Source organism: Odocoileus virginianus, chromosome 3 (genome assembly GCF_023699985.2).
Source record: "Odocoileus virginianus isolate 20LAN1187 ecotype Illinois chromosome 3, Ovbor_1.2, whole genome shotgun sequence".
NCBI lineage: Eukaryota > Metazoa > Chordata > Mammalia > Artiodactyla > Cervidae > Odocoileus > Odocoileus virginianus.
In genome coordinates this window covers 47,199,400-47,220,262 of record NC_069676.1, presented here as the reverse complement: position 1 = coordinate 47,220,262, position 20,863 = coordinate 47,199,400, and the positions used below count along the sequence as shown (strand labels likewise).

At 42.6% G+C, this 20,863-nt stretch overlaps 1 protein-coding gene and 1 non-coding gene across 11 annotated transcripts in view; both read right to left on the bottom strand.

The window, feature by feature from the left end:
* The window catches only part of MATR3 (matrin 3), a 38,166-nt gene extending 25,517 nt beyond the window's left edge, over window positions 1-12,649 (bottom strand). For 2 of the 10 annotated variants that reach the window (XM_020908393.2, XM_020908399.2), the window contains exon 1: window positions 363-491. Coding sequence is in view for 2 of the 10 variants with exons in the window: in XM_070465445.1 (XP_070321546.1) it covers window positions 132-179 (48 nt within the window). In the remaining 8 variants the exon portion in view is untranslated. Of the gene's footprint in view, window positions 1-131; window positions 221-362; window positions 650-9,027; window positions 9,109-9,849; window positions 9,936-11,370; window positions 11,410-12,582 lie in introns of those variants that run through there. The other 8 variants (XM_070465446.1, XM_070465449.1, XM_020908396.2 and 5 more) reach the window with 8 other exon arrangements.
* On the bottom strand, window positions 9,176-9,375 carry LOC139034547 (small nucleolar RNA SNORA74). The gene has a single exon (XR_011487086.1). It is a non-coding gene; the product is annotated as a small nucleolar RNA SNORA74 (small nucleolar RNA).
* Window positions 12,650-20,863: the final 8,214 nt, after the last annotated feature.

Sequence of the window (20,863 nt, the reverse complement as noted above, 5' to 3'; positions counted from 1 at the left end):
GTCCCGCCCCCGCCCACAGCCAGCTCGGAACGCAGGAAGCTCGGCCGATCAGCTGCCCTCGGCGCGCCCCGACTCTGCCTCCGCACCCTGGGCCCTTGGCTGGCCGCCTGTCTAACTCCGGGACCGCTCACCTCCGCCGCCCGAGAAGGCTGGTTGCGCCGCCACTGCGCTCCTAACATGGCGGCCGCCGATCAGGCGGCTCACATACGCAGCGCGGAGGGAGGCAGAGCGGGCGAGCGGGAGCGAGCAAGAAAGGCGCGCCGCCGGCTCCCCGCGGCCCCTGTTGCAGTCGCTGCTTCCTCCCGGCGGACGCGGAGAGCCCCCGGCCACCCCACCCCGATTCTTACCCGCTTCACGCCTACCTTGAAGAAAGGGAGAGGGAAAACGAGAGGTACCTCTCTCCAAGCGAGCGGGACGCGGAGGCTCCCACAATGCCCCGCAGCAACGGCGCTGGTAAGAGGTGGCAGCAGAGGCAGCAGCCGAAGAGAACAAACCCACTCTCGCGAGAACTCGCCCCAACCCACCTCGGGTCCCGTTTCTGCGCGCGCCAGGCCCCTCCCCCGGCCCGGCGCGCGCACGCCGCTCGCGCCTTCAGCGGCGGTCGTTGTTCTCTGGTCTTGTAGCTCGCCTATGGGCGGGAAATGGAGAGCCAAAGCTTACAGAGTTCGAGTCTCACTCCCCACAAAGGATTTTTTTTCCCGACTCTTCCATATTGCTTGGTGCAAAACTTAAATAAGGTATGCGTTAGAAGTGCGTCGCAGGATTCCCTGACTTGGACCCTCTCTCTGATAAATTGCGGAGAAGTGGTAGTTCGGGGCAGGAAGTGGAGACAGATACTATTTTGAATGGCTTTAATTTCAGAAATTTTATGCAGCTCACAGAGGAAGATAGCGAAAACCCATTCCACTGAAAAGACCGCCGCCGCCATTTGGTGAATTTGAATTTGAATGTAGAACACTCTTCAAGTACCCCATGAACAAAGAAATACAGCACATGAGAAAATCCTGAGAAATTGTATAGATAAGGATGGAGGAAAGGGCCACTTCCCTGGGGTTTGAAGTTTAAATGCAGAGGGACAGGCAGGCACCTGACGTCTGAGGTAAATTAGTGAATACAAGTCAGATTAATAGCCCTCAAAATTTTAAACCTTGAGTATGCTGAACCATTCTGGGTCCACTGTGAAGATAGTGGACGGGGCAAAAATGAACAGCAGACCTGTATGAAATTTTCGAAATCATTTAAGACAAAAAGCAAGACTTGATTGGATATGGAAGATGGAGAAGTATCATGTAAGAATGACAACTGTTTAGCAGTGCTATTGAGTGGGAGGTGGGGGCTTCAGTTTGTCATCAGCTTTAAAGGAATTATATTTATTGACCTTGATCTCAGGAGAAAAGGGTGTGAGTTAGTGACAAATTCGAGTTAATATAAGTGAAGGAGAGTTAAGAGATGAGCTGGAGATAGTACCGGTAAAAAGAGAAACCTTAGGACCAAGCCTTGAGAAACTAATCTGGTAGTTAAATGGCAAGAGACCACGTTGATGGGGGAAAAAAGTAGAGGGGAAGGCACAGAAATTGTACTGCCTTAATAGCCAAAGTACTCAAAAGACTAAACGATCAACAGGGTCCAATGCTACAAAGAGATCAAGACTAGGACTAAAAACATCTACAAAAGATTTGGCAACAGGGACTTCCAGTTCAGTGGGAGAGGATGTCAGATGGGAGGTGCTTAGTATATGAAAAGTGTAAAACAAACTACCAAATGCAGAGTAACTGGCTATGATAAGAAAGCAGGGTTGGGGAAGATTTGATTTACTAAGGGAGAATTTTGGGCAATTAAAATGTTTGCAGAAGAGTTATATTAGGAAAGGATTGGTTGGGAAAGACAGCAAGAGAAGGAAAGATTCATATTGGCCATTACTCAACAGATGAGATCTAGAGGAGACATCCCTTTCCTTTAATAGGTACGGAGAGGATGGTGCTAAATTTTCATTAGGAATTAGTCAGGTGACTTAAGTTTTTGTGACTAAGCCGTCTATGGGAAGGGCTAGAGTTACATGAAGGAAAAATTTTAAATAGCCATTGTGAAGAGTGGAACTGTAATCCCACATTTCCATTATGTTGCATGCTTTTCCATAGGCTTTGAGAAGGCATTTGGTAGAATACATCAAGAACTGGGGCATCCCTAAGGCCACTGCATAGTTAACTTTGGAATGAAATTTGTGAGTGAATATTGGGTCCTCCTTCACTTCTACTCTATGAGTCTTTGATTTCAACTGATTTTGGCTAAGACTTCACTTTATGTTCTCCCCAGATCTTAGATGAAAACAGCTCTGCTTTTCTGGATTCAGAAACATGAATGCATGCTTATTTCAGATATACACTTACCATGCTTTTGTACAGGCTATTAATGCAATTTGGTGATTACACAAAGAAGGAAGGCAAACTTTTTCAGTTGAGTAATTATTTATTGAGGATCTGCTTAGAAGGTCAACAGCAAAAGACACACTGGAAACCAAAGGTAATACAAGATTTCAGTTGTCAAATGCCTATTTCATGATGGATGGTTCAATCCCTGAGTTGGGAAAATTCCCTGGAGAAGGGCATGGCAGCCCATTCCAGTATTCTTGCCTGGAGAATCCCATGGACAGAGGAGCCTGGCAGGCTACAGTCCACAGGGTCACGAAGAGTCAGACATGACTGAAGCAACTGGGCACACATGCACACATACAATGATATATAAGACAGATTATCAGCTTTTGAGAATCCCAGTCTGATGAAGACTGGACAAGGAGGCTGGCCTCAAGATGGGCCTGGCTATGAGAAGAGATGGATCAAGAGTTCTATTCACATTTGGGTTTCTATTTCATATTTGGGAGTGGACGTGGTACACCAGTGATGACCGAGGCTACAAAGCAAAACTTTCTGCTAAGACTTTGAAAGGTTTTAAGTTTTAAGTTTGGAATAAAACTTTAAACACCAGGATACAGTCTCCATAAAGCTAATGAGTATCCTTCTAAAGTTTTGAGCAGAGGAGTTGGTTGAGGACATATATTTTCACACCACACAATCACTAAGCAGCTGATAATATAATTTTAAGAGTAAAGTACCTTTCCTCTTATTTTACATAAGAGATTAAGAAGCTTGCCTAGCTAGGATTTGAAGTCAGTTCTAAATAAATCCAAACCCAGAGCATTTGAGCATTATATTAGACTGCCTTCAGCAAGGCTGTGGTCTCCTGGCAGTTCACCATCTACTTTTTAAATAGATATAATGCCCTGGAGGGGCTTCCCTGGTGGCTCAGTGGTGAAGAATCTGCTTGCAATGCAGGTGACCAGGGTTCAATCCCTGGATTGGGAAGATCCCCTGGAGGAGAGCATGGCAACCCACTCCAGTACTCTTGCCTGGAGAATTCCATGGACAGAGGAGCCTAGTGGGCTACAGTCCATAGAGCCACACAGAGTTGGACATGACTAAAGCGACTAAGCAGCAGCAGCAGCAAGGTTCTAGAAGCAGGTCATTTCAAAACTTTAGGCTATTTAAAAAACAGAAAACTGTTAACCAGCAGCTCTTTTAGCAGTTGCAAGGGAGGGGAAATGGGCTTAAAGATTTGGGGGAACTTCCTGGTGGTCCAGTAATTAGAGAACTCCATGCTTCCACTGCAGGGGTCCTGGGTTTGATCCCTGGAGGGAGGATCCCTGGTCAGGGAGATACCACAAGCCATACAACACGGTCAAAAATAAATTTAAAAATTGGGGGGAGTTTTTGAATAAGGAATACATATAATAAAATTCAAAGCACACACAGAAGTTTTCCCCAACTGCTTTCCCTTAAAGGCAACCACCATCAACCATGCGTATTTTAAGGATTTCAAATAGTTAGGCACGGTTACATCTTCAGGACTTCCCTGTAGCTCAAATGGTAAAGAATCTGCCTGCAGTGCAGGAGATGGGTCAGAAAGATCTTCTGGAGAAGGAACAGCAATCCACTCCAGTATTCTTGCCTGGAGAATCCCATGGACAGAGAAGTCTGTGGGGGTCGCAGAGTCAGACACAACTGAGTGACTAACACACATACATGTTATATCTTTATAGAGTCCACTAGCAAATGATTTGGAAACCGACATATTTGTTTCCATGATTTTTTTTCAAAATTTAACAAAACCAAACCAGCACTCTTACTATCCTTACTTGCCAGGGTATTGTTAAAAAGTAGGATACACCTATGACTTTACTCTATATTGGGTACATAATGACACACTGATACTAATATTTACCAGTTGAAGTTCTCCAGTCAGCTATTGGTATAATTGAGGCTGCTTGGCTATATGGGAGTGAGATAAACATTTAAAAACTGGTAAATAATACCTTTTTAAAGGACTGTTAACATGGCATCTGGCTATCTAACTCTGTGGTTGAATATAGCACAAAGACACATAAAATGGGTGTTCAGTCAGGGAAGGTGCTATCTGAGCTGAGATATAAAAGTATACAAAGTGGAAATGGAAGATGGAATCAGAAAGGGAAACAGCATGTGCAGAGACTGAAGAAACCAACATTGTCAGAAAGAAATCTGAAGGCGGTAAACATGACTGTGTCGTGTTCATCATGTATCACCAATGTCTAGCATAGTGTTCAGTTAATAAAAGCTGTAAAACTATAAAAAGGGTATGAGTTAATGACTAGTCTTCTGACAAGATGAGCAAATAGCATAGGTTATTATCACTTCCTCAACCCTGGATATATTATACATACAAATAAGAGTGAGGTTAGGGCCCAAAAAAACTAAATATGAAGAGTTCCCTGGATGAACAGATCATGATTGGGCTCTACTATACAGGGGCAAGAAATGTAAGCTCAGTGTAGTAGTATAGTGCCATTGGAATAGGGTCAGCATAGGTCACACAGAGAACTCTCCAGGAGTGGCCAGCATATTGTAACCATTAGCTCCTGGAGTTCTCATCTAGCGAATTACAACTGAGAATAAGAAGAGGAAGTTCTACTATCTGCCATTCTGATGAAGTCCAGGTTCTATCTAACTCACAGGCTGTGTGCCTTGGGAATTTGTCTACTTTCCTTCAACTCATTGAAGTTGGGCCTACACTAGGGCCTGGGCTTGGCTCCTCCCTTCTCGCACCAGCTGATACAAAATGTGAGCTCATAAGGTAAAAATAATCAGTCATTTGGGGACTACAGCATCTACTATAAAAGACAACAGGCTCAATCACTATTCTAAATGAAAGAAGGCTATAACTAAGGCATTTTGAGTATTAAAGACAACCTACAGAATGTAAGAAGATATTTGCAAATGATGCTATGGACAAGAGCTTAATTTGTGAAACATGAATAGCTCATACAACTCAGTATTAAAAAAAATAATAAATGGGTGGAAGGCAGGGGGGATCGGGATGGGGAACACATGTAAATCCATGGCTGATTCATGTCAGTGTATGGCAAAAACCACTACAATACTGTAAAGTAATTAGCCTCCAACTAATAAAAATAAATGGAAAAAAAAATGGGCAGAAGATCAAGGAAGTCTAAGAAGCTGTCACAGCCAAGAGAAGCCTAAAGAGACATGATGACTAAATATAATATCCTCAATGGGATCCTGGAACAGATAAAGGACATTAGGTGAAAAATAAGGAAATGTGAATAAAGCATGAACTTTAGTCAATAACACATGTACTATACTAATATGTTACTATTAGGAGAAACTGGGTGCAGGGTACATGGGATTTCTTTGTACTATCTTCATAGCTTTTCTGTACATCTACCAACTATTCTAAAATGAAATTTCAAGGTCCATTTTATCACCTCTTCCCAGGTAGTAAAGTTACCCTTAAAAAGCAGTATAAAATGTTCTTACACTCTAAAGGGCTTGTAATGGAGAATACGGATAGCTAAAGTAACAGGGTCTCCTTTGAATCAGGCCTTAGGATCCTAAATTGACAAATCTATGACCTAGCAAGTGGGCTCATTAGGTGTTCCTAAATAACTGTAAAGAGCAAGGTGTTGCTAAACAGACATTGTAAATATTAGAGTTGTTAATTCAGTGAAATTGTTTTTCAAGAGAATATTACTGAATTGACAGGTCTATTAACTGAAGCTGTTCATAAAGCCCTAATTAAGCAAAAAGATTCAGAGGAGCCATTATTACTCTTTTAGGTTCTTAATTAGTTCCTCTAACCAGGTTGTTTTCCTTAGTGTGAATTCCTAGGCCCTGAGCCACCTTTTTGTGTCTCTTTGGGGCCTGCAGAATTTATTTCTCTGGGGTTTTGTTTTCATGATTAAAATTTGAAATGTAATCCAAAATTTCATTGCAAAACTCACTGACGATAGTTTTTTCCAACCTTGAATGAAAGGAAATAAATCATTGACAGGTGACAGACTCAATACTTGGGGCCCCCTACTCATTATGCTTTAATTTTCCTTTCTTAATATGGTGTAGGTCCTGAACTTGAGCAGCTCAATGAAAAGGGGCACTTGTATTTACTAATTGCTAGCTATAGCAGGAGGTGGCAGCTTGGATATTTACAGACCAATATCTGCCAGTTCAATTTCAGTTTTCACTGCAGCATGGGAAAAGGGTGATGGAGAAAGAGAAGGCATGGATTTAAAGCTACTTTGAAATGTTACTTCACCTTAGACTCACCAGGAAAAAAAAAACAAACTCAAGCCGACAGGGAGTAGTAGGTGACTAATTAACTTCACTTATCAAGTAGGAAATCCCATTAAATTATTTTAATGTGCATGATTAAGCTACTGAAACCTCTGGGGGTACTGAATACAGGCATAAACACCAAATGAATTTTCCTTTTTCAAGTAGCAGCATAGGGGCCTCTCCCCGCACCTGGGTAGCTTTACCATGCTCAGGAAAGCCATCTATATTCTAATAACTTGAAATTCCAGATTTTAAAACCTGGATTTTTTTTTTCCTAGCTATTCTTTTTTTTGTTTTTATGACATAATCATTATTTTTTTTATTCAAAGCTAGGTTTTAATTGAAGGATAATTGCTTTACAGAATTTTGTTTTGAAAGAATTGTTTTCTTTCAAACCTCAACACGAATCAGCCACAGGTGTGTGTATATATATATATCCCTTCCCTTTTGAACCTCCCTCCCCATCCCACTCCTCTAGGTTGATACAGAGCCCAGTTTGAGTTTCCTGAGTCATACAGCAAGTTCCTGTTGGCTATCTTAAATATGGTAATATAAGTATCCATGCTACTCTTTCCATTCATCTCACTCTCTCCTCCCCTCTCCCCATGTCCATAAGTCTGTCCTCTATGTCTGTTTCTCCATTGCTGCCCTGTAAATAATTCTTCAGTACCATTTTTCTAGATTCCATATATATGTATTAAAATGCGATATTTATCTTTCTTCTGGCTACTCTTGATATATAAAAATTTCCTCTTTCCTTAGGGACCATTTCTACTTCACTACTAGGATTGGGTTTGTGATCAGGTTCTGCTGGAAACCAAACACTGCTGTTCTTTCTTAGGACCTCCTTAGGTGTACATTTAAAAAAGAGGACCATTATAAGTAACCCATTCAAAAAGCACATACAATAAACCACAAATATAAGAAATAAGGACTATCCTACTACTGTACTCTAAAAGCTGAAGAAGTTAATACTATGTGGTAAAAGCTTGTTATAAGGCAAAGGTATTGATAACATCTAATTTTTCAGGGACACATGTTGGTACTGGCCCTAAATCTGTTACTAATGAGCTGTAAACTCCCAAGGCCTGAATTTCATTCCCTAAGACAGGGGTTGGTAATTCTGGCCTGCCATCTGTTTTTGAAAGGCCCTCAAGCTTAGAATGGTTGAGGGAAATTTTTTTCCTTCACTGAAAAGTTTATGAAATTTTGATTTCAGTGTTCCTAAATAAAGTTGTATTGGAGCATCATTTGTCGACATATTACCTATGGCTGCTTGGACACTGCAACTGCAGAGTTGAATAGTTGCAACAGATAATAGGTAGTCACTAAGTACTGAGAGGGAGAAATGGATTTTGTCAATTTTAAATCCACATGTATTATGCAGCAGAGCTCTAGAAAATGAGGACTTAGTTTAAGTCTTGGGTTTACTTATTTTTAGCTGTTCTGCACCTTAATTCCCTGAGCAGGGATCAAAGCCAGGTCCCCAGCAGTGGAAGCACAGAGTTCTAACCACTGGACTTCCAGGGGATTCCCAAGTCTTGGACTTTAAGCATTCTCCTCTAAAAGTCTAGTTCTCACCACAGTTTTTTCAAATGTTAAGTATTTCTGCCTTTTAAGAAAACCACATGCCTCCTCCTATTTTTCCTTCAGTCTCAACCTCTGGCCATACTCTTAGTGTTTTTGACACCAGATGTATGGGTCTTGTCACCAGCTGGGTGTCCTGCAGTGTAACTCAATTCTGACACCATCTACACCTAGGAGTAACTTCAGATCTCAGAGGCTAAGGGCACAGTCCCATAAGACTGCCCCTCTTCCACGTCAGATGCCAAACCCAAGTCCAGGTTGTTAACCTGTGCTTCTGACAGAAAGGCTGTAAGTCAGAGATTGACACAACCTTCTCCTTGGGTTTGACTAATTTTTGCTAGAGGGGCTCAAAAGAGCTCAGGAAAACAGCTTACTATTTACTGGTTTACTGCAAAAGGATATGATAAAGGATACAAATGAACATCCAGATGGAAGAGATGCATAAGAGAAGGTATGTGGGAAGGGGCATCACTCTCCTAGCACCTCAATGTGTTGTTAGCTAACCTGGAAGTTCTCTGAACCCTATACTAATGGAATTTTTATGGAGGCTTCATCATGATCATTTCCAACCCCTCTCCCCTCCCTGGAGAAAGAGTGTGTATTATATGAGTGTGTGTCTAGAGTGTGTGTAAAAATTCCAGTCCCATTATAACAAAGACTTTCCTATCACCCAGGAAGTTCTAAGGGATTTAGGAACTCACTGTCAGAAACCAGATTCAAAGACCAAGTATTAGAACAAAAGATGTTCCTGGACCTTCAGGACAAAAGGACTACATACATTACTTATTTGGATGTCACAAAGGGCCATCAGACCCCCGAGGTCCCAATGGAGGAAGGTTTCTCACTCAGGCAAAGGCATCTAGGATTCAAAGAGGAAACGAATGACAGGCTGTCCATAAGAAAGGGTCTTTTTCTAACAGAAAAAAACTGTTTGCACCCAGACTAGGACCAACTCCACAGGAGGAGTTACTCCACTCTCAGAGGTGCAAAACGCTGCCCAGAGGTACTCAGCCACAACACCAAAACAGTGCTGAAGTCAGACCTCAATAAAGGCAGTGCTTGCTCTTCCAACAGTGTAACACCATCCGAGGCATCACGCTAGCCTGGATAGCTGACAACTGCTGGATGATTCCCGAAACAGGTTTCTTACTTGTTTCAGAAGGTATCCCCATGAATTGAACATTGACTGCAAAACAGAGGCCTGGAAGCACAGATTGCAGACCCTGCTGTCAAAATCTTGAAACAAATAGGAAACAGGAAACCCTTTCCCATGCCTTACAGTCATTTTATACAACACTGAGAGTTCTTGCCATGTGCTGGGCGCTGTACTTGGGATCTAGGGATTGGAATCTGTGAACAAGGTAAGATACACTACTTTCCGTCATGAAATTTACAATCTCCCCTCAGTTTTCTCAGATGTAATGATACACATAATCTCAAAAACCTTCAGACCAAAATCACCAAAAACCTATTCAGCCTTTTTCTGCCCAGAGGCTGAATTTATTAGGGACAAATACAATTGTTTCTGCCTTCCAGCTGTTTTCTGATGGGCTCCAACTAACAGGCCTGGCACACGGTCAGAATGAGTAAGGACATTTACCTGATAACGCCATACAGGTAGATGGTCTACTTGCCACTAATCTCCTCTCTTCAGGAGGGCCAAGGATGCCCTACTTTTGAGTCATCCTAAAAAGAAAAAGATTTCAGTGTTCAACATCCTAGCTTATGAGGCTGCTTTTCTGTAGAGATGGCAACAATGCTGTCTGCCATTTATGATTTATCATAATTTTTATATCCTCAGCAATTATTTCCCATTACTTGTCTTTTTTTCTTGCCTGTTACCACTAAAGCTCTCTAGATATTACTTGTATTATGGACCCATGTGTAAAAGGCTGTTCACAATGAACATCTGAGGTATTCATACAAAGCACCCAACATTTAGCTAAGAGAATTCTTTTAAGGGAAAGCCAATCAATAGAACAAAACTAGCTTCAACAAATACCTCTGCCTCCAACATCCTCATCAAGTCCTTCTGTAGAAACTAAGATGTTACTTTTCACTGAAAGCAGCAATTAAGTCTGACCCATTGGATAACCTCCAGCATCACTCTTGCCTAGAACTGAGAAGCATCTCTTCTCAGAAAATTAGCATTCCAAAACAAAATCACTGCAAAGGGGACTCAATTACTGCTCCAAAAGAGGCAATAATTCTGCTTACTCATGAAAATCAGTAAAGTGAAAGTCACTCAGTCGTGTCTCTCTCTCTTTGCAACCACATGGTCTATACACTCCAGGCCAGAATACTGGAGTGGGTTAGCCTTTGCCTTCTCCAGGGGATCTTCCCAACCCAGGGATCGAACCCAGGTCTCCTGCATAGCAGGCGAATTCTTTAGCAGCTGAGCCACCAGGGAAGATACCAACAAAAATCAGTAAGGTACCAAAAATCAGTGAGATACCAACAAAAAGTAGAAATCTGTCAACCTGAAGTAGAAATTAGTATTGCTGTAGCTAGGCCTAGTATTTGGAGCCCCTCAGTTAATTGCTACTTTTATATTCTATTGATGAGAGAAAGAATCCTCATCATTTTAAAGCAAATTCACATCTACATTCCTTATAAGGTATGGCAGTCTCACAAGTAACTACAGTTATAAAATCCTTCTACAAAGCGATTATCCTGAGTACCTCTGTGTTGGTAGAGTGGGAGCTATGAACTTTGATTTCAGTGAAATCTGCAAAAATCCCATGGCCCCCTTTGAGCACTCAGTAGACTAAAAAAAAAAACCCTCAACTTTTTCTCTCTATTTATATATCCCTCTATTTCTTCTGTTTCCAAGGTATGATTCAAAGAACTTCATACTAGTCAAACCTGTCAGACCAGAACCATTCTCCGCGTTAGGTTTCTCCCTGCAAAGGCACATGCTTGCAGATTTAACCTCCATGAAAAAACAACTATGCTGGCATCCTGGTATAGTTAACAACAGAGTAGGCATGAACCAGGCCCAGAATACCAACCAGCTATCGGCTGCTGTTCTCCCAGCAGTGTAACACTTGCCTAGGTACACGGAAACCTAGGCAGCTGCCTACAGCTGGGGCCAAAGGTAGGCTATTGGAGCTGCACTTACCTGGGGCTACATCTGCTCAAAAGTTCACAGCTGGATGCTCTGCAATCAAAGCACTCCAGGTTAGAGACAGACAAGAGTTAGTGAACACTTGTGTGGCGTTCAAGACCCCTACCCTCAAAACTCCCTTAACTCAGTGAGGCCTGAACCACAGAAACAATAGTCAACAATAAAACAGCTTTCCCTTGGTTAGCTTTATTGTCGTCATTCTTACTTGCATACCACAGCAGTTCAACAGTAGCAAATTAATGGTCTCATCAACAAGTATCAGGAAGCTTGGCTGTCACTCAACAGCCAAATGACAGTGGGCAAATAACCTCTGTACCTCAGTCTCATTTGTAGAATGGGAGTGTTGTACACAGGGTGTTTGGGAGGTTTAAATGGAATATAAATTAAGTGCATAAGATAATATCTGCTATAGACTGGGAACTTACTCTAAGCAAAGAGATGATGAATACTGGTGAGGAGAAGGGAAACTTATCCTTGAAAAGTAATGGGCACTGAAAATTGGAAAGGCTGGTTGAAACTAGATTGAAAAGGGCCTCAATTATGTGATCTCTTGAACCATAAAAGCAGCATTTTAAAAAATAATTGGATGCAGTAACGGATGTTAAAGAAACTGGAGACAGTTAGGTTGCCAATCCTGCCAACGACCCCAACTACTGGTTGAAAACAATAACCAAAATGTTTGCAAAAATGTTAACACTCCTACCCATTCACCCTTACAATTTACCTTGTTTGTATAAGGTGAGAGTATCTAAGACAATACTTTTTCCCAGCCTTCCTCTAATTTCACCCCAAAACGCTTCCAAACAATTAGAGGAAAAGGAAAATAGAGGGCTCATTGTCCAGGTCTAAAAACGAATCTAAAAATAGCCCGTCCCTTTCTGCGCTCCGATAGAAAGAACTGACCGAGCTCCACCCGACCACGTGTTCCTCACGAACCTTCCCAAGTCCCTGGCCCTGGTGCCTGGGGACCAAGGCTCCCCGACACCGACTCTCGGCAACTCTCCAGGGACAGCAGGGATGGTAGAAAACACGGGGGACTCTAGGGGTACGATCCCTCAGCATTTCTTCAAGATGCCCTCCAAACCCGGGGTCACTAGGGAACGAGCCCCAGTTTCGTCCTGGGCCTCAGAAGAAGCCTCCCAACCACTGTCTCCCGCCCCTGGCTGGTAAACCTCCAAGGCTTCTCCCCACTTTGCCCTTACTCACCGGCATGTGTCCGGAGCTCGGTAGGGACACTGCAGCCGGGGCAGAGACCGCAGGGGAAAAGGGCAGTCTGGAGCCGAGGGGAGCCCCGCCCCGGGGAGGCTACTGGGCGGGCCCTCGGTGGGCGGGGCCCAGAAACCCCGCCCAGGAAAGCGTTAGGAAAATGGGAGAGCTGTGGTAGACGTGGGCATACTCTACACAGGAGCTAGACCCAAGAAGAGAAAAGATAGAAATCCGAACAAGCGCTACGGTTATTTGACACCCACCTCATTTATACTTACGCGTGGAAAGCGCGCTGGGTTTGAAACTGCTTAAGAGAAAACTTGGTGTGTCCGAGTGGGGCGGTGCTTCCTGTCAGCCCACAGCGAGCACCGCGGTTCCTCGCACACGTGTGTTGGCGCCTTCTGGTTGCTGCAAGCTCAGCCCACGCTTTTTCCACCTCCCACGCAGATCCTCTTCCTGGCTTTCTCCAGCATTTCTGTCACATAGTCAGCGGATTGCCCACGCACACAGGTCACCTTGGTTTTTGGGATCTCTCCAGGAGGTTTTCGCCTGGATTATGCTAGTCACTCCTACAGCCTAACCTGCGGGACCACATCCCTGGGGCCCTGCAGTGAGATCTTTAGCTGAGCTGCAGCAGCTAGAGTACTGGCTTTCTCTGCCAAGCTTGCCTTCCACCGTGGCACAGTCAGCCAAAGAGGCCACATCTTTGGTCTGGACGGGTTGCCCACCAGGTTATCAGCATTTCTTTTGAACACTAATTCTCCCCTCACTACTTGGGAGTCAATATGATTCTCTCCTGCTGAACATTTTGGTGAAGCTGAGGATGAGAAAGTCAAGATCCAGTAACAGTAATTCCTAAATCCATTCTATAATTTTCCAAATTCTAAAGCCACTTTGTTCCTAGCATCTCCCTGCCCCCAGCCCCCAGCATCTGGTTGGCTTTGCCCATCTATTGCACCTGGCACCTTTGTCAGGTGAACCCTTGGGAGTAGCCAAAGTCCTTGTCATCTCCTGGCATGTTTTATTATCTATTTCCTCAGGTATTTCATAACGGGAAAAAAAATGTGCTTCCTATAAACCCAACCCTTGCAGACCTCTGCTGAGAAAGCCCAGAGTCCTACATTGATTTCAGGGAAAAATTTCAGGCTCTAAGGATAGCCCTGAAGTGGCAAACACAAATTCTTCCCAGTTTGGATGGAGTTGGACACAGTCTCTGATAGGAAAAAGGCTTACATAAATACAGTAATTAAAAATGTCACATGATCAGTGCTGGGCTGGTAGGCAGGAGATCTGCTTTGCAGTTAAATAGGAATGTGGCTGAAGACTGCTGCCCTAATCAGTGCCCACATCCAGCTGTCACCGTGTGTTCATAAAGGATGGTTATGAGAGCTATAAAATCGGGCAGATTGGGTGGATGATTGTCCTGCAGAGCTCTGCTAAAGGAGAAATTGCATTGGCATCTCATATATTTTGCTTTCTTTCATTTCATACATGTAAAATGGAGAAGGCACAGCTACCCTGAGGATTCATGAAAAGGAAAGATGAAGTTTGTGTGAAAGTGTGCATGTGTGCTTTCAGAGCACAGACAGGAAGTAACTGGGAATAGAGAGATACCAGGGCCTTTGGAGATAGAAGGACCAAATGAATTCACAGATCAGTCCAAGGAGAAGGCAGGATTTGTGTAGAGGGAAGGTCAGTCATTATAAGTAAGGCTGAGAGATGGGCCATGTTCTCTTGTGGTATTGAAAATGGAGTCACCTTTTTAGGATATAGGCCATTCGGTGTCCTTTTGAGGAAAACCTAAATTATGCTTTCTTCATTTTGCAGTTAAAAAGTCCTTTATAGTCTTAATCTCCATGCTTTTAAATTCTGAATTCATTTTGGTGAGTTGTATTATGCAGTCTTTTACTTGTATCAACTACTTTTTTACCTTTTTGTTTGTTTCTTATTCTTGCAAAGACAAAACTGTTAGGAATAATAATGGAAAAGAAAAGGGAAAATTTTAGAAAATAAAAAGCAGTCAGATGAAAGGCAAAGGGTTAGAATAGGTCCATTAGCCCCGAGTTTGACCTCATAATTGAAAAGCTGGCCCCAAAGGATGCTAGGTTTCCAAGCTGCTTCTTTTTTTGTTTGTTTCCAAGCTTCTTGCCTGCTTTTCCCTTTCACCTTCATTTATCCTCCCGTCTTGCTTCCTTACTGGACGTGTCTTGCCCTTGAGACTGCTCTTTTCCTCCCTTCTCTGGACAAGAATCACCAGTAGAGAAGTATGTAATCATTTGTTCAACTAGTCAATCAGCCAGTTAGCATTTACTGAACATCTACCATTTACCAGATCCTGATCAGGTACTATGTGTAAAGTCAGAGGAGTAGAGATTTCAGCCTGCCTAAAGCTTACAATTTAGTGGGGAAGAAAGATAAGTAAAATAAGTATCCTTGGGCATATGTCAGGGGGCAGCTAACCTAGCCTGTGGAATCAGGGAGAGTACTAAAGATAGCAGTATTCTCTCTGGCTGACTGTAAAGACTTAGAGTAGAAGAGGGATTCCTCCTGCATCCCTGTACCCCTTGCTGCCGCTCTATAATAGCTACCCAAGTTAGAGTGGGGCCCTATAGTAGTCCTTATTTCTCAAAAGTATATGGGGATTGGCAAGGATATAGAGAAATTGGAACCCTCATACACTGCTGATAGGAATGTGAAATGGTACAGCCGATTTGGAAAACAGCCTGGCAGTTCCTCATAGTATTAAACATAGAGTTACTTTAAGGCTCAACCATTCCACACCTAGGTATATACCCAAGAAAGTTAAAATGCAAATCTACACAAAAATTTGCACACACATGTTCATAGTAGCATTATTTGTTAGGGCTAAAAAGTTGAAACAAATGTCATTTAACTGACAAATGAATAAACAAAATGTGGCATATCTACACAGTGAAATATATTTTGGCCATAACAAGAAAAAGTACTAAATCACAGGATACAACCTAAATGAACATTGAAAACATTATGTTAAAGAAGCCAGGCTGAAATGGAGTAGGACCTATGGTCCTTGTTCCCCATGTCCTCCATCTGCCTTTAGTCTATGGAAAAACTTGTTGTTTAGTCCCTAACTCTTTAGTCTGACTCTTTTGTGACCCTTTGGGCCATAGCCCACCAGGCTCCTCTGTCCTGGAATTCTCCAGGCAAGAATACTGAAGTGGGTTGCCATTTCCTCCTCCAGGGGATCTTCCCAACCCAGGGATCAAATCTGCATCTCCTGCATTGGCAGGCAGTTCTTTACCACTGAGCCAACAGGGAAGCCCAGAAAAACTTAAGCCAAAGAACCAGTTTAATCAGAGAAATGCAAAAACAAAGGAAAACAGTCTAACAAGATTAAATAATAGCTTAGTCCTTAGCATAGTTAAGGACTTTAGTTCCTTCTCAAGGGCATAGATAATATTCTGGGCCATATCCTGTGAGCTGTCTTGTAGATACTGAAACCCCCACCATGTTAACTACATGATGACCAGTTTATAGCCATGACATAAACTATCACAACTCTGAGAACTGGCCTCAAGGAAATGCGACAACCGGACCGTAGAACTGAAGATTAACTGTACCTAAAACAAGATATCTCTGGTCAGACCACCAATGATCAATTTCAAGATAACTGTCAGAGCTGACTATACTGTTTCTGCACGTGGACCCCTCCCTCTGACTATAAAAAGCTCTTGTCTCCTGATTGTTGGAGGTAGAGGGGAAATGGCCTCTGGACAGGTGTCCCTCTGCTCCCCATCTTCCTGGTTACTAGCATCCCAAATAAAGCAAAGTTTCCACCAACCTGACCTCTTTATTGGCTTTTGAGCAGCAAGCAGATCTCACTTTTGGCTACAAAACCACAAATTGCTAGGCTTCCCTCGTAGCTGAAACAGTAAAGAATCTGCCTGCAATGCAGGAGACCAGTGTTCGAACCCTGGGTTGGAAAGATCCCCTGGAGGAGGGAATGGCTACCCACTCCAGTATTCCTCCCTGGAGAATTCCATGGACAGAGAAGCCTGGTGGGCTACAGTTCATGGGGTCACAAAGAGTTGGACACAACTGAGCAACTAATACTTTCACTCACTTTCATCACATATTGCTTAATTCCATACATATGAAAGTACAGGATAGGAAAATCTATAAAGACAGAAAGCAAATCAGAGGTTGCTTAGGTCAAGGGGGAGGGCTGTAGGATAGCTAAAAGTTATGAGGTTTCTTTTTGAGGTGATGAAAATGTCCTGAAATTGTGGTGATGGTTGCACATATCTGTGAATATAATAGAAACCATTGAATTGTATACTTTAAATGAGTGAGTTGTATGGAATGTGAATTATATCTCAATCAAGTGGTTAAAACAACAACAGAAAACATACCTGAGGACCTAAAAGATCTGCAATTCTGATTAAAATAGTGGACCTCACAGTCATTGCCAATTTTAAGATCTAGAAAGGACTTTTTATTCTGGACCCTGTGGCCTTTCAGAGTTCCTTCCTCAGTAGACAGAGAAAATGCATTAGGGTCGGTAGCACTAACAGATGCAGACGGGTAGACTGTGCATTCTTATATTCCCCCTCCCTAGCTTGCTTCCCTGATAGCTCAGCTGGTAACGAATCTGCCTGCAATGCAGGAGACCCCAGTTCAGTTCCTGAGTTGGAGAATTCCATGAACTGTATAGTCCATGGGGTCACAAAGAGTAGGACAAGACTGAACAACTTTCACTCCCTAGTTTGACTCCCTCATACTATTTTGGTTTAACATTTATAGTGTACCTACTGCATAGAAGGTATATGGACCTGAAACAGCTAGAGTCTCTTTATTCTTTCCAGTGTCTTAAGTTAAATTTTTAACAGAATATCCTGTATATAAGCAGATAAAGTTCTTTAGAAAATAGGCAATGTGGTACAAAGAACAAGTTGCAAGGCATCCTGAGATTCGAGGCTCCCTCTATGGCACGTAGCGAAATATCATGGTGACATCAGCTAGAGCAAGACTAATTCCAAGTCCTTCTTAATTTTGAGCAAGTTCCAAGACTTGGCTCCCTCCTTCCATGCTTCCAATCACCCCCTTCATTTGGTTTCTAGACTCAATTAGTTAGTCTATTTCCATACCCCTCATTTTCTCACCAACCCCACCCCCACAGTGTCCAAATTGGCCCTCCAATACTGAAACCATGTGCCGGAAATTCATTAAGCTGAACACATGGGAAATTACAGAGGAGATTTCACTTGTCACTTAGACTCAAATATAGAAAGTAATTTTAAAAGGACAGTGGCAAGAGGCTATTTTTATCTTGCTTGTTTGTGCTGAGTTTTCTTATCTTGCTGTCTCTCATTCTCTTCCTGGCTATCTCTACTCTTCCTTGCTTCTTCTTTAAAATAAGTGTTGGCCTTTTTAATCTTCATCTTGGTTTCTCTTATCTTGCGTTATGGAGTCTTTTGTCTGCCTTTGTCATGCATTTATTCACTCATTCAACAAATATTGAATGTCTACCATGTAGCAGGTCCTGTGCTAGGCACTAGTAGAATACAGTGGTGAATAAGACAGACATGGTCCTTACCATTGTGGAGATTACAGTCTAAGGAGGCAGGTGACATCAGGTAGATTGAGTTCAGTCTGGGTCACAGAAAAACTATCAGGGAGTTATTAGCACCTTTCTAATGCTAAGTTTAACCTGCAGTAAATGGGCCTGTGAAAACAGGCCAGATCCCAGCATGTTTGTGGGGTTAAAGAATACACCAAATTTATTATAAGGAATGCAAGATAATCAAAGACCCAGGTTTCTCTGTGTTGTATACAAGCCCTTGGGGTAGAGAGAACATGGATTTGACAGTCAGATGTGGATCTGATTCTGACTCCACCACTTACATATTAGCGGTTTGATCTCTGGACTTTAGTTTCCTCACTTATAAAATGCAAATTGTAATCTCTGCATTTTAGATTATTGTGATGATTAAATAAGAGAGCATATATAAGGGACCAGGCAGGTGCCCAATGTATTTGCTTCCTTTCCCATTGCCTCCTTATCCCATCTTTGAATCTCACAATTACAAAAAGAAAAAAAAAAAGTCCAGTCTCTCATTTGATGGGAAATGAGATTCTTTAGTTGGTATTAACCACCCTTATGGCAGAAAGTGAAGAAGAACTAAAGAGCCTCTTAATGAAAGTGAAAGAGGAGAGTGAAAAAGTTGACTTAAAGCTCAACATTCAGAAAACTAAGATCATGGCATCTGGTCCCATCATTTCATGGCAAATAGTTGGGGAAACAGTGGAAATAGTTGCTGACTTTATTTTTCTGGGCTCCAAAATCACTGCTGATGGTGATTGCAGCCATCAAATTAAAAGACGCTTACTCCTTGGAAGGAAAGTTATGACCAACCTAGACAGCATATTAAAAAGCAGAGACATTACTTTGCCAACAAAGGTCCATCTAGTCAAGGCTATGGTTTTTCCAGTGGTCATGTATGGATGTGAGAGTTGGACTATAAAGAAAGCTGAGCACTGAAAAATTGATGCGTTTGAACTGTGGTGTTGGAGAAGACTCTTGAGAGTCCCTTGGACTGCAAGTAGATCCAACTAGTCCATCCTAAAGCAGATCAGTCCTGGGTGTTCATTGGAAGGACTGATGTTAAAGCTGAAACTCCAATACTTTGGCCACCTCATGCTAAGAGTTGACTCATTGGAAAAGACCCTGATGTTGGGAAAGATTGAGGGCAGGAGGAGAAGGGGACGACAGAGGATGAGATGGTTGGATGGCATTACCGACTCGATGGACATGGGTTTGGGTGGACTCTGTGAGTTGGTGATGGACAGGGAGGCCTGACGTGCTGAGGTTCATGGGGTCGCAAAGAGTTGGACACGACTGAGCGACTGAACTGAACTGAACTGAAACCAGTTGTATACCCAGAAGAATTGGTTACTACAATGTGCACTACAATTTATGACAGATTACTTCCTTATTCTGGGGAAAGAAAAGGCAGTAAAAATAATGAAATTATACAAAAAGACTGAAATAAGGTGTAACAAAGAACTTCTTGACTGTGAGGGCTGGAAATGTAAGTGGATGCCTAGGACAGCTACAGAATCTTTTTTTCTAAAAGTATCTGTATAGACTGGGCTGGGGAAGGCTGCTCCAGAGGTAAACCTGCTAATCTCTTCATGTCCCATTTAACCTAGGGAATCTTTTCAAGAGAAATTGCAGTTCTTCCTTTTCCAAACCAGACATGCTCTGGGAAGATGAATGCTGCCAGAAGGCTTATTGCTCACAAGGAAAGGAAAAATGGCAGCTGCCATTTCAGGCACTTAATAAGTACACCAAATTGAGAAGCTGTTGATTTGGTTTACCTGATTCCTCCTCCCTGATAAAGAAGAAATCTCTTCAATCAGAGGTTCTTTGAAACTGGAAAGGAAGCCAGAGCTCTAACTGCGGAAATTGGCAGAGGCAGCACTCAAAGGAATAAGCCTGGCTCAGCAGGCAGCACCAGGATTTCTGGATTCGCTCCCCCGCCCGCACCCACGGGAAATTTCAGGTTTCCTTTGTTCTGCTGAGTTCTTTTCAAAGGACATTATTTTAGCTGTCCTTTCCTCCCTTTACCACCATTTTCCTTCTTCCTTCTTTTCCTTATTCTCGCTGCTTTCCTTCCCTCCTCTCTCGTGCCTCCTCCATTTCGTTTTCTTCATTCCTCCTCCCCCAAGTCTCCATATCAGCTGTTGTATCTCATCTCCTGCCCCGCTGGGATTTCGATTCCAAAAACTTTAGAATTCCTTCTTGGTCTAAAGTAACACTGTTATGCTGCTAACAAAGGCGATGCTCTGTGTATTTAGAGAGCAAGGTTCCCCCCAAGTGTAGTCAGGTGCAATCCGGGAAAACCTTTCATGCAGAAGGGTTTTCAGAGCCTTTCATGTGCTAATAAATTGTGAATGTCCATAGGGTTGGGGAGTTGGGGGCGCTTAGAATACTGGAATTCATTTTCCCAAACCTCTTGATCTTTTATTTTATTTTTTTTTCCTCCACAGAGCATATCCTGGGGCAGATGGTCTTTGAAACACATTTCAGAGACACTTAGATTTTTTAAAAATGCTGTAACATTCATTATCATTTGATTTTTACAACTACCCTATGATAGGACAGGGAAATTATAATATACTTATTTTATAGATAAGTAAAACTGAGGCTCAGAGAGATTACATGCCTGGCTCATAGTAACATAGCTAACCAGCAAGCAACAAAAAGCTAGGTCTTCTTATTTATGAGCATACTCTGTCT